Source organism: Panicum virgatum, chromosome 2K, assembly GCF_016808335.1.
Source record: "Panicum virgatum strain AP13 chromosome 2K, P.virgatum_v5, whole genome shotgun sequence".
Lineage (NCBI taxonomy): Eukaryota > Viridiplantae > Streptophyta > Magnoliopsida > Poales > Poaceae > Panicum > Panicum virgatum.
Window position 1 is genome coordinate 7,720,555 of NC_053137.1, and position 14,409 is coordinate 7,734,963.

The window sequence follows — 14,409 nt, forward strand, 5'->3', positions numbered from 1 at the left end:
AGGACGGAGATGCTCACCTCGGCATATGAAGGAACCGGTTGGGGTAACTATGATTAGTGGGACTTTGTGAGCATGCACACCACTTGTCCACTACGCGGGTGGATCTGGTTCGAAGCTAGCAAGCGTGGTGACAAGCCTGTATGAGGATAGGGTATCAGTGTAGGGGAAGGAGGTGTTGACCTGGCGTTCCCCGAAACATAGTGGAGTCTTCACAATCCAGGGCGACCTCTTGTAGGAGAATGCACCCAGACCCGAGAAAGCACGGTGGTGCCATGGCTACTAGTTCTCGTTCTCAGTAGATCGGTGTCTCATCGTTAGTCAGTTGGCCCCTGGCTGGCGGCGATTCGAGTGTCTCCAGGTGAACAACCCCTATTGGGTGAAAACTGTATGTATAGCTGCATACTCGGTCATGTACATCCCTACTCTTCTGTTACTTCCATTAGTTAGTGTTACTTGATTTTCTACATCTTTTTAGTCTACTATACCTGCGGTGTTAGCTGAGGTGCGAGGAGAGAGAGCACCGCCTTGGTGGGTTTTGGAAGGTGTGAGTGACCAGGAGTCCGGGGTGCCGAAATGGCCCGTGTCGAATTGTTTGGATGAAATATATGTTTATATACTTGCTGCTTGCATAGGAACACTCATCCTTATTGTTTGGCTACTTTTAAACTATTGCATCCACTTAAAGCTTGTATGCAGATGGTGACGTGAACCTATCTCGTTCTTGGGGATAGTTTGGTAGATGCAAGATCCGACTCGAACATCAACAATGACATTGATGGAGGAATTAAGGACGGCCCGTGCTTCGCTCAAGTTTGCCTGTGGATGAAAGACACCAAGATGGAGGATGCCCGAAAGTCTAGCCACCGCTTCCGTTTTCTGTTTGTTTCCTTTTAGCCTGAGAGGTTTGTACCTGGAGAATTTGTATTACAATCCAATGGATTATGTAATTATTAAACTCTTGTTTTATCATGAAGTATGACTGTGATATGCAATTGAAATGAGTTTTGTATGTGATAGCTACTGATGATCCAGGGACTATCACAATAATACAAGGAGTCGGGTTCTCCTTTCGGAAATCTAGTTCGTTTCAGGTGCGGCCTCTAGTGTTGTCGAGGGCTGGCGGGAGGGGCAGCATCGGCTTCTGAGGGCAAGCGGGAGGGGAGGGGGCAACACCAGTAGCCAGCGGCCAAGGGTCTCATGGGAGGCCTCCGGAGGGGGAGCAGTGGCAGCTGTAGGGCTAAGGGCTGTGTGGGAGGTCTTTGGGAGGAGAGTAGATGCAGCCAGCGGCTGAGGGCCGCATGTGAGTCCTTGGGCAGGGGGAGCAACTTGGGTCACTGGGGCGGCATAGCTCCTGTTCCTGCTGAAGGAGCAGTGGCCGAGAGAGACTGACGGGACAGAAGAGCACGTGAGAGGAGGGAGTCGGCTGGATCGATTCAATCTATTCGATTCGAACAAATCAGGTCACGGGCAATAGGGGCGGTTAGGTGCCTAGTAAAATGAAAGCTAAAAATAAAATCTCGAAATTAAGAAAAGAAGAGGAAATCCCCAAATCGAAACAATTTGGTGCAGAGGATTATATTTCGAACAGCTCGTGAATAGGATGTCAAAAGAAGTGGGACATGTGAATTTAATGTCAAATATCAAAATTTCTCAGTGTGGATAGTGGTGGAGTGAGTGCGAAGCAAGAGGTTGGACATTTTTGAAAAAATATGGGCTTCAGGGGGGGTACTGCAAAATAAGCTTCTGGATTGGGCCGGGCGTCTTGACGGATGTGGGCCGTAAAGTTTCCAATCCGCACCTTCTCTTCTTGGATCATCATCGTCCCAAAACTAGGAATACAGGCACGACATTACCGCACCCACCACAGAGTTGGTAAGCCCCGGTAAGTACATTGTGATCCAATAATCCAAATAGATTACTTGCCCAGTCAATGGTTTTTGCAATCACTGATCTCTAATCGAGGTTACCTAATAAACTTTGTTTTGCATTATGGAATTATCAGCATACAATAGTTGACGCAGGATAAATTCAGTGAATTATTACTGTGTTCCACTGCCAATTTATGTAGATCGCCGTAGCAACATCAGAGCAAAACTAAGTAATCCATGTGCAATATCTCCCCTCTGAAAATGACGGTGATGGGGGCGCTAGAGTAGCGAACATATTCATAATATCGATGAAGCAATTATTTTTGGTACAACGTGTGACGTTATGTTGGACTTCCTATGATGTCCTACTCGCTTGTACCTTCAACGGAGCAGTACTCACGCCATTAACCGTAGATATGAGGTACGCAGACACAACAGTAGATATTGGCCAACAAGCACATACTAACTATCTCGTCAATCAGTATTGCACGAAACCTTCTTATATGGTGATGCCACTAAGTGCAGCTGGTTCTTTCTCCTGGCTGTTGCGGAAACATTCATTTCCATATCAATGTCATCAGGCTGCATCCTGACTGGGAGGCTCCAGTCGATGTAGTAGAGAAGGCGTGCAATAATGAGCTCCAGCACAGCCAGCCCGAACGTATCACCAGGGCACCTTCTCCTCCCTGCCCCAAATGGCAAGTACTGGAACTGAGAGCCTTTGAAGTCAAGCATGGCATCCTCAAACCTCTCGGGCCTGAACTTCTCCGCGTCATGCCAATACTCGGGGCTCCTTGCCATGGCCCACACGTTTATTATGACCCTAGTGCCCTCCATGACTTGGAACCCACCTACATCACAAGTCTCCTGACAAAAATGCGGAACTAGCATTGGCACCACTGGGTGCAGCCTCAAGCTCTCCTTGATCACCATTTTAATGTACTGCAGCTCGTCCAGTTTGGCCTCATGGTCTTGTGGGCTCACGTTATCAAATACTCGTCGCACCTCAGCCTGTGCCTTGGCCATTACATCTGGGTTCCTCATGAGCTCTGACATGGTCCACTCTGCAGCTGATGATGTCGTATCCGTCCCTCCAACGAACATATCCTAAATGATAACCCATACCGCGGTATGAGCAATAATGATTTTTTAAAAAAGAAGCTGCACGTAATGCGATTCTTAATGAGTAAATTATTACCAATATAATTGCCTTGATGTTTATTGTGCTGATGGGGAATTGCAGCTCCCCCTCGTCCCTGATCCGAAGGAGGACGCTCACCAGGTCATCACCTCGCTGCGCCTCAGATCGAGCAATGATCTTGTCAAAGACGTCGTCCAGCTGCAAGCGTGCTCGCCACATCCTTCGCCTGAGCCCAGTGACGACGTCAATGAAGCGTAGCGATGGAAAGACATCCCCGACGGTGAAGCCCGCACTGTAACTTATCGCCACAGCCGTCGACGACAGGAACTGGTTCTGGAGCTCGCCGCTGCAAACCTGACCGAAAGCCGCCTTTGCCGTGATCGAGTTGGTGCAGGCTACGAGGTGCCTAGCAAGATTGACCAGCTCACCACCTCGTCCAGCAGCTTGCATATTTTTGACGAGGGACATCGTCTCGTTATCCCTGATGGGTGCGAACTGCCGCACCATCTTTGCACTGAGGAGCTCCATCGTGCAGAGCTTGCGCAGCGTCCGCCAATAAGAGCCATATGGCGAGAAGACGATGTCGCGGTTTTGGTAGCAGAAGAGCTCCGAAGCCACGATGCTCGGCCTCGACGCGAAGATGACATCCTTATCGCGGAGAACCTCCTCGGCCGCCGCCGGCGAGGTTATCACGACAGTGTCGATTTGGCCCATCCGTAGGAACATCACGGGGCCATACTTGTTGGCCAGGTCCCGGAGAACGGCCGGCGGATGCGACTTGACGAAGTGGAGGAGGCTTCCAATCAATGGGAGGTTCCACGGGCCTGGAGGACGCCTCTTCTTGGAGGTCGAAGTTGATTTGTGGCTCAGCAAGGTCACAAGGATTGGCAAGGAGATGAGGAAGACGAATAGGAGCGTGGCTGCACTTAGCTCCATCTCCATGATGGGGGTGGCTTAGCTTGCTTGTCGAACTTTTTTTTTTTTTTTACTTTGCAGTAGTTTTGCTTGGGAATGAACCCAGAGGATTAGGGGGCCTTTTATAATTGAGCCTACACCTAGTCACCTGTGCTTACGCGTAACTGAACTCGTTATATTACTCGGTCAACTTCGACTCCTCTTTACAATCATATCTGCCGGCCAAAATTTCCAAGCACATGATATGACTTTGATGGACGGTACGTTGCTGCCCAACCACAAACGGCCAGCGAGCATCATCTTTGCGCGCGATGCCAATTGCCATGTTTTCCAGACACACACCGCCCTTTTTTTCCCTTCCATATACACTCGCAACTAGACGTATAGTGCGCGCATTCGCGCAGCTAGTATCGAAAATTCAAAAATATGCATGTCGTTGTATCCTTATTTAAATGTTATACTATTCTTTTTATCATACATCATCCTGTTCATTATCATAAATTATGTCTTATTGTTGATTAAAACAATTCAACTATGATCTACCTATAATAACAATTTGATTTGTTGAGCTTTAATAATATTATACACATAATTATTCTTATTTTCCTTTTATTTTGATTGATTGTTGTTAGCTTTAGTTTTTATTAATAGTATATATTTGTAACTGATACATAGCAAAATGGTATTTTATATTTAATTTTTCATAATGGCATTGGTGGGTGATTTTTAATTAGGCACAGGGGCATTTTAGGCTACTTTTTATCGTAATGGTAGTGGTGGGTAATTTTTATTTTTCTATTTTTCTCTTATTAACGTGTGAATTTCTAAGCATTGAGAGCGAACGTGGAGACTCCGTTTATTAGCCAAATAATAAGATAATAGATTTCCTTTTGCTGAGTTTTCTGTATTTCTTCCCCATCAGGCCTTCACAGAACTCTGGAAGGTAAGATGGCGCAGATGAACTTGCAGTTTGTTATATTTATCTTGCCTCGCTGCCAAAATATATTGGTACTAGGTTCCGGCGTCTCCATCTGTCACGCATGATATGGTTGACTACAGAGGGTATGCATCTTGGGAACGTATCAGGTGCAAACCAATCTCTCCGTGTAAACTATGAAAACTTCAATCTGAATCATTGGATCAACATCCAAAAGGTATGGGGGATTGGGTAATTTTACGATCTGGACCCGTTCTTGGATTGGGTAATCACACTTTTGCAATTCCCCCCTCCTATCTCTCTGCGCCTCTCCCCTTGGATGTTGATCTGATGACCCAGATTGAAGTTTCCATAGTTTGCACGGAGAAGTTGGTTTACATCTGATATGTTCCCTTGTTTAATACATATATTAGGTTGGAGGTGGGATAAATGTAACTTATCTAGTAGATGCCGCAAATAAAAAACTGAATAAAAAATAAAAAAATGGCCGACATTAGGTGTTGTGAGCCCCCGCCTTGAATCTCGCCGCGTGCTACGCCAGCCACCGCACCGAGCCGCCACGCGTCCGGCCCGCCGCCATGCTTGAAACCTCCACCGTGCCACCCGCCGCGCGTCTGGTCTGCCGCGCCACCGCCGTGGCGCTCCACCGTGCTTCTGGCCCGCCATGCCACCGCCGCCGTCGCCCGGCCTTCACGTGTCATGGCTCCACCCCGTCGCGTGCGGCTCGAGCAGGGAACGATAGTAGTCGTCATCGCCACCGAATTGAGCCGAGGAGGGAGACGGGAGGTAGGGAGCCGATTGATCGAGAGAGAGAGGGGGGGTAGCCGGATCCTAGATGAGGGAGGGTGAAGAGATAAGAGAGTGAGAGAGGGAAGAGATAAGTGAGGGAGACGGGGAACGTGTGGATCGATGACGTGGACCACATCTGAACTTTTCCACAATAAATTGGAAAAATATTTGTAGGGGCATGTGGGGGCCTCACCAGCCCCTAAAAATGGATCTGTAGGGCGGGTGATGCCCCATCCCTCCTATAAATAATTTTCCAATTTATTCTTAAAAATCATTTAATTTATTAAAAATAACAAAGCACTTCTAAAAAATGTGAAATTTTTACCAGAAACTTATTGTGACCTGTATAATTTAGGAAAACTATCAAAATCTAATTTGAGTGTACATATTAGTTCAAGGTATGGAAACCACAATAAATAGCTCCCGGACTAACTTATCTTATACAAGTTAAGGTAAATTTTATATTTTTCAAATATTTAATTATTAGGTACAATGAAATATATTTGTCATATTTTTTTCCTAGTTTCATAGGTCAGAATAGTCCTATTGTACAAATTTCGCAATTTTTAAAATTGTTTGCTATTTGTTGAATTAAATGAATTTTTTGGAATAAATTAGAAAAATATTTGTAGGAGCAAGTGATGCCATCACCTACCCCTACAAATGCCAAATTCTGCAGAAAAATCAGTTAATTCATTGAAAATAGTAAAGCGCATAAAGAAATTGTTAAATTTTTACCATAAGTATATTGTGATATGTATAACATAAAAAAATATCAAAATCACATTGCAGTATATATAATGAATAAAAGTGTTGAATCCACAATGAGTACCTAAGTCACACTACTATCTCATATAACTTAAGACTAACTTTGTGGTTTCGGCACTATTAATGACTGAACACATTGAATTGTATTTTTTGTATTTTCTAATAGTATTTTCTAATAGTTCTACATGTCACTGTTGATGGTCTATATTGACTTAGTTTGACCGTCAACCCTGGCACAAAAGACAAACATATTGTGGGTTAAATGCTAGCATAGGTCTATTTATGAACGAATTCCACATATGTTGGTTTCAGAATGTGTGCAGGTGATTCCGAGCTAAAAGTGCAGCAAAATGGCAACGCATGATCCAAGACACGACGTTTCGGCAAATCAGAGAGTGACACGTGTTAAAATATGGATTGGAGGGCGCACCAGAGCAAGGAACTGACATAACAGAAGCCACTCCACGTGCCAATAACAAGTGGGCCCGGAGACAGCCCATTAGGACAAGGAGGAGGTCAGTTGGCCCCACTGGGGGTCAGCCGACCACCTTGGTCGGCCGATGGTCCAGTGGGCCCCACCGCCTCAAACTTCCATGTGGCACTCCCTGGTTAGCTCCTGAAGGCGGTTTGGAGAGGCTTGGCTACAGCTCACCTCGTGGCTCCCCTATATATATGAGAGGGGAGTGCAAATGAGAACACACACCACACCTCACCTTGATCCTCTTCTTGTTCCTTGGATCTTGAGAGCTTGTAGGAAAATAGGGAATGAGTGAGGCGGAGTCTGGGGAAGTGTCGAGATTGTTGGCACTCTTCTCCGTTTGTACCTCGACGGATGCTTATTCGGTCATTGTAAGTGTTCGTGACTTTCTTTTTTAGAATTAGAGTTTATTTGCAAGTTTTGACTTCTGCCTTTTACTGGATTGAGTGTTTGCTTAGAGTAGCGAATGATCCTATCTTAAGACTCCCGATAGAGACAGATAATTTTGGCTAGGGTTAGGATCAGTACGGAATAGCGTCGACGTGGTGCCTAGGCTAGACCTTACCGCTTGGTTGTTTTGCATGCCCATGGTTTGTAGAGGTAGCTGGCAGGTGGTGACAGCCCTTTCCGTGGACTAGTAATCCTCCACGTTCGGTTACAAAACAATGCACAGTTGCTGGAACAACTGGTTTAATTAAGTCAGGACAAACCATTAGCCCAAAGTTTAAGGCGAAGTTATTCGTCCTTTAAGCGTAGATTCTACATCTTAGGAAATCCTCTCTACCCTATTTCTCCCACACGAGTGTGTGTGTCCGTGGATGAGCCTGAACCCGTAGACAGTGTACTCACGTTCCTCAGTGAATACGATACTCTGGAATACTCCTGGGCGAAAGCTACAGCAGTATCCATGCGCTTGCGGATTTTATTCGTGACGTTACAAAATACCAACAGTCAATACATGCTTATGGCAAAAAAATTCGTGTTTTTTTAAGTGCTTTGCTATTTAGTTGTGGTTCCTTAAGTTTTTAGTCCCAGTTTTGGAACCGGGACTACCATCTGGGACAAAAGACCCGGATCTTTAGTCCCGGGTCCCACACCCGGGACTAAAGGGTACCTACAATGCAATTGTCCCGGTTCCTTATTAGAGCCTTTAGCCCCTAGCTTTGAAATCAGGACTGGCTTTGAAAACAGGACTACCAGTCTGGGACAAAAGACCTGGTTCTTTAGGGACTAAAGGGTACGTACAAAGCAAAAAAAATTATTCTACACCCAGCAGGATTCGAACCCATGATCTGTTACCTCACGCGCTTCCTTGCCACTCCAGCTAAACAACACATGTGACCTATGAATGAGATGCATTCCTTTTAAACTAACTCGTAAAGGACCCTTTAGTCCTAGTTGGAGCTACCAACCAGGACTAAAGACCATTTTGGTCCGGGTTGGAGCCACCAACCGGGATTAAAGGGTCACCCTTTAGTCTTGGTTACTATTACCACCCAAGACTAAAGCTCCCCACCGCACCATAGCCGTTGGACCCGGGATAAAAGCCTCCATTAGTCCCGAGCCCAACGACGGCCGGGACAAATGTGGGGGATCAAAGGCCTGTTTTGTAGTAGTGCTCCTTCTGACTCTTCAATGTTTGCTCAAGAGAGAAGCTCCGTAAAAATCTAAAAAATAAAGAAAAAAGAGATCATGACGAGGGTTGTGGCCAACATATCTCTTACGATATCACGATGGAAAGACATGGATGTTATATATGTGTCATACCATATTCAGTAAGTCTAATATCAGTCATTTGTTATAATAAATACTTACTCTGATCCATGCCTACAAATTGTATATAATATTTTTTGCAGAAATCACTCATTTGCTTTCCACCTATAGCCAAAGCTTTGAAAAGTCCTCATATTGGACTCCTTGGATTGGCCAAAGAGTAAATACAAAGAATTCGCGGACATTCTAGGATTGTGAGTGAATTTTTTATCTTCCCTATGTACATCATGGTAATTTCTCCAAAGAAGTATACATATATAAATTAACTTCCCATTTCTTTTTAAAAAAAAACTGGGCTTACCGGTTCTACATTTGTAAAGGAGGAGCTCATCCTAAGAACAACAAAGCAAATGACTATGCGCACAACGTTCCCATGCCACAAGCAACCTAAACATTCCGTGTACTGTGGGTACTACATGTTCGAGCATATGAGGGTGCAAGGGAGATACACTACTGATCTCGAACGTGTAAAATGCTACTCTTTATTAGAGATTGATGCATATATGTATATTATTTTTTTACTGCAACTAACACTTGCTTAATTTTACCATGAATTCAATAATTGCATATTCATATGAAGAAGCACAGGGGCTAGCTCCATGAGAAACAACTTCTAAATGTAGTTTGACGACTTGTGCTGTTTCATTCGGGATGAAGTGATCAACGTGCAGGGCAAATTTTTTCATGAAGCAGAAAAAATAGCAATGGAGGATAACATTGGACTTCGTGAGTGGCACAGTCCAGCGCACCATGCTGCCTCTGGTAACATTCCTAGGGAATAGGGGGAAAACTTGTATTCAATGTGCACTCTAATGATGTACTCTAATGATGTTTTATCACTATATAATTCAATTTTTTACGTGCAAGTATTTTTATCAAATATATTCCATGTCTTGATGGCGGACTAGTTTGATAGATCAAAATTGGCAGGAATCCAAATGTTAGAAAATAACGGGAAACAGAAACGATTGCGGGCCACCCCGGCCCCTCCCCCTACTCGCCCTGAAAATAGTTATGTTGGACTTCCTATAATATCCTACTCGCTTGTACCTTCAATGGAGCAGTACCCACGCCATTGAACGTAGTTGTATTTGTATTTATTTGTGCATTCCCATTGGCCAAACAAGACATGTACCTTATGAGGTACGCGGCCAACCGTAGATGCTGGCCATCAAGCATATACTTGACTATCACGTCGATCAGCATTGCATAGGAACCACCTTATATGGTGATGCCACTAGGTGCAGCTGGTTCTTCCTCCTAGCTGTTGCTTCAACGATCATTTCCATATCAATGTCTTCCGGCTCCATCCCGACTGGGAGGCTCCAGTCGATGTAGTAGAGAAGGCGTGCAATAATGAGCTCCAATACAGCCAACCCGAAGGTATCACCAGGGCACCTTCTCCTCCCTGCCCCAAATGGCAAGTACTCGAACCGAGAGCCTTTAAAGTCAAGCATGCCATCCTCAAACCTCTCTGGCCTGAACTTCTCAGCATCATGCCAATACTCGGGACTCCTTGCCATGGCCCACGCATTGATCATGACCCTGGTGCCCTTCGTGACTTGGAACCCACCTACATTGCAAGTCTCCCGACAGAGATGGGGAATCAGCAATGGCACCACTGGGTTCAGCCTCAGGCTCTCTTTGATCACCATTTTGATATAGTGCAGCTCGTCCATCTTGGCCTCATGGTCTTGTGGGCTCACGTTGTCGAATACTCGTCGCACCTCGGCCTGTGCCTTAGCCATTACATCTGGGTTCCTCATGAGCTCTGATATGATCCACTCTGTAGCTGACGATGTAGTCTCTGTCCCTCCAGCGAACATATCCTAAATGATACCCCATGCATGCCAATATATGAGCACTAATAAACTATTTTAAAGAAAGAGGGAAACTCCATGTAGTGCGATTAATTCTTCGGGAGTAAAATAATTATTACCAATATAATTGCCTTGATGTTTATTGTGCCGATGGGGAATTCCAGCTCCCCCTCGTCCCTGATCCGAAGGAGGACGCTCACCAGGTCATCACCTCGTTGTGCCTCAGATCGAGCAATGATCTTTTCAAAGACGTCGTCCAGCTGCATGCGTGCTTGCCACATCCTTCGCCGAAGCCCAGTGACGACATCGATGAAGCGCAGCGATGGAAAGACATCCCCGAAGGTGAAGCCCCCGGTGAAGTTTAACGCCATAGCCATGGCCGACAGGAACTGGTCCCGGAGCTCGCTGCTGCAAACCTCGCCGAAAGCCGCCTTTGCTACGATCGAGTTGGAGCAGGACAAGAGGTGCCTCGCGAGATGGACTGGCCCACCACCTCGGCCAGCAGCTTGGATATTTCTGATGAGGGACAGCGTCTCGGCATCCCTGATGGGTGCGAACTGCCGCACCATCTTTGCGCTGAGGAGCTCCACCGTGCAGAGCTTGCGCAGTGTCCGCCAATAAGCACCATATGGCGAGAAGACGACATCGAGGCTTTGGTAGCAGAAGAACTCCGAAACCACGGTGCTCGGCCTCGACGCGAAGATGATATCCTTCTCGCGGAGAACCTCCTCGGCCGCCGCCGGCGAGGATATCACGACGGTGTCGATCTGGCCCATCCGGAGGAACATCACGGGGCCATACTTGTTGGCCAGGTCCCGAAGAACGGCCGGCGGATGCGACTTGGCGAAGTGGAGGAGGCTTCCAATCAAAGGGAGGTTCCACGGGCCTGGAGGCCGCCTCTTCTTGGAGGTCGGAGTTGATTTGCGGCTCAGCAAGGTCACAAGAATTGGCAAGGAGACAAGGAAGACGAAGAGGAGCGTTGCTGCACTTAGCTCCATCTCCATGATGGGGGTGGCTTAGCTAGCTTGTCGAATTTTTTACTTTGCAGTTTTGCTTGGGATCCGAAAGGATTATATATTAAGGGCCTTTTATAAGCCTTCGCGACATGCTGCTCACCTATTATTCAGTCAACTACCTCGTTAGTCATATCTGGCGGCGAAAATTTTCCAAGCACGTGATATGACATTGAGACGGACGTTGCTGGCTTTTTTAATCCAAAAAAATGCAGAACCACAAACGACCTGCGAGGCTGCGAGCGAGCATCAAACAACCCAGTGATTAATGAATTATTCAAAAACAGATCAAATATCTTTTTAGACCAGACTAGATGTAGTGTTAAGAATTAACATAAATAGTCATACGCTCTTGAACTGTGTTTTGCTGAACCTATGAGTGCGTCCCTCAAACAAGATTATGTAAATTGCAGTGCGCTATTTAGGGCACCTAAAATAACTCAGTGATTGATCTAAAAAATAACCCAGTGATTCATATATACTAGCCAAATAATCCAGTGAACATTTCGTATCTACGATCTGTTATTTGGTTTTCGTAGTTCACGTGATGATGTAGTTGAAAATTCTGATATATACTAGTCAAACATTTTCTATGTGGTCTTGCAAACTTTTAATGCTCTTGGCAAAAAATGACATGTTGGGAAGTGACGTGACACATATGAAGACAGAGGCCCAACTTGGATGGCTACAGCAGAGTTAATAAGTGAAGCCATGTAGCTTCGACATACTACAAGACAATGGGAAACCAAAAGTCAATGAGGATGCCAGGAAACTCGACAAGTTCATGACAGATTGGACAGTAACACAACGGGTCTGTCTACAACTTTCAAGACATGTGGTGCGACCATTCCCTATTTTCTTCGCCGCGCGCGAGCCGGCACATGGCACATACATCGTAGGACAGCGAATGAATTGTTTTGTTGTGTTTCATCTTTTGTTCTGTAGCTCAGGAATGTTACCTAAGGCCAGTCTTGCACAGTTTTATGGCACGGTTATCTAGACTGAAAACTAGTTAATTGTGTCAGATGAGTTTCATGATGATGAAACTCCTCTCACATCCTGTGAAACTCTCTTATTTTCTCTCCTTGCCATGCCAACAAAATTGATTATATAGAACTTAATAACATGAATCTCTCCATGAAACTCCCATTGAGACTGGTCTTACAGTGGCACATTTACAGAGCCTTGCATCTTATTTGTTTAATACATGCACTAGGATGGAGGATGGATAATTATAACTTATGTAGTATAAGGCCGGTCTTAGTGGAAATGTCATCGACACAGTTACTAAGACAGTAAACTAAGTAATCGAGTGTGACATCCCGAAAATCTATCAAAATTAAATCACATGCTAAAATATTTTTTCCAAAAACTTTTCATCGTTGAGCTCCAAATCCTCCTAAAACCCTGAACCCTAATTCCCGGAATCTTTCTGTGTTCAAACCATCCGATTTCTAACCCCCCGACCCCTTTCCCTGTGGCCTCGTCCGCGCGTGCACGCGACCGCTGAGCGTGGCCGACCGGCCCCGCGGTCGTCGCCGCGATCAGCGCCGGCACGAGTCTCTCCCTCTCTCTTCTCTCTCTTCCCCTTTTTCTTTTTCATTTTGCATTTTCCCTTTTCTTTTTCCATTTTTTTCCTCTCCCTCTCTCCTTCCTCCCTCCCCTCTGCCGCTCTCCCCCGCGCGCTGCTCAGCTCACCGCCACGCCCTGCTCCCCGCGCACACGCGCGCGCACTCGGCACGCCCGCACGGGCACCTGCCTCGGCGCCGCCCGCGCACGCGTGCGCGCCCCCGCTCCCGGCCTCCCATCTGGCCTGCGCACCCGCCGCGCCACGCACCGCCGCCGCGCGAGCGCTGGAGCACACGCTCCACGCGGCCGGGTCACTCGCCGCGCCGCCCACCGCGATGCCCGCTGCCAAACCGCACGCCACCAGTCCCCCGCCCAGGAACGCGCGCACGCGAACCACGTGGCCACGCTGCACGCCGCGCCGCCCGCCGCTGGCTCCCTACCCTGCCCGCACGCGCCAGGCCACTGCTCCAATGTACGGCGCCCCGCCTTCGCCGCCGGCCGCCCCTGTGCTTGCACAGCGCCGCCTGCTGCCGCTCACACCTGCCCGAAGCGTCCTGTCACATCTACGCCCGCCTCGCCACCCGTGCGCCACTCCACGACGGCTGCAAGCAGCCGGAGCCCCATTAAAGGCACCCAGCGCCGCTCGCCGGCCGCCACCGCTGCGTTCCACCGCCCCACCGCCTTGCTCGTCCTATAAAAGGGCCCCCGCGCCGCTTCTCCACCACCACAGCCACCCCAGCCTCCGTACGCCCCCCTCCTCCCTAACTCCGCAGCGCCGCCACGCAGAGCTCCAGAGCCGCCGCTGCAAGCCACCGCGGAGCCGCCTCCTCGCTCCACCTCCGCCCAAGGTGAGGGGCGCAATAAATTCCCCTTGCTCTCCTCCCCGTTTCCCCCTTCTCCTTGGCTGCCATCAAGCTCCGCAGCGGCGCCACCATGGCCGTCGCCGCTCACCGCCGCCCGCTCTCGTGGCCAGGCCGCCTCGGACCACCCCGGCCCAAGCCACGGCTGGGGATCGGGTCCTCTCTCCTCCCTCTCTCTTTTCCCTCACTCCAGAGCCGCCCTCACGCCCCAAGTCGCCGGCCCAGGCCGCCGCCGGCTTGCGCCACCCCCTCCCCGGTTTCTCAGCGGGGGGAAGGAAGAAGGTAGGACAAATATGCCCATACCACCCCTGGCTTTGTTCCCATTCAAATAAGAACCCTTCCACTCTATGGCTTATTTGCAAAATAAACCTTCCCTTTATTATAATTCAAAATAAATCCTTCCCTCATGTAAATATACTTCTAAACAAACCCCTGACCTCTTTCAAAATAACCCGGGTAATTTCTAAAATACCAATCA

General features: G+C 47.6%; 2 protein-coding genes across 2 annotated transcripts; both read right to left on the bottom strand.

Annotated features, from left to right (window-relative positions):
• Window positions 1-2,136: 2,136 nt before the first annotated feature.
• LOC120664603 (cytochrome P450 99A2-like) lies at window positions 2,137-4,029 on the bottom strand. The gene is made up of 2 exons (XM_039943882.1): window positions 3,067-4,029; window positions 2,137-2,975 (listed from the first exon to the last, which is right to left on the bottom strand). The coding sequence occupies exons 1-2, from the start codon at window positions 3,949-3,951 to the stop codon at window positions 2,343-2,345; spliced, it is 1,518 nt and encodes a 505-aa protein (XP_039799816.1). The 5' UTR covers window positions 3,952-4,029; the 3' UTR covers window positions 2,137-2,342.
• A 5,533-nt stretch (window positions 4,030-9,562) lies between these two features.
• Window positions 9,563-11,552, bottom strand: LOC120664614 (cytochrome P450 99A2-like). Its single transcript, XM_039943893.1, has 2 exons — window positions 10,609-11,552; window positions 9,563-10,498 (listed from the first exon to the last, which is right to left on the bottom strand). The coding sequence occupies exons 1-2, from the start codon at window positions 11,491-11,493 to the stop codon at window positions 9,869-9,871; spliced, it is 1,515 nt and encodes a 504-aa protein (XP_039799827.1). The 5' UTR covers window positions 11,494-11,552; the 3' UTR covers window positions 9,563-9,868.
• Between the last annotated feature and the right edge of the window lie 2,857 nt (window positions 11,553-14,409).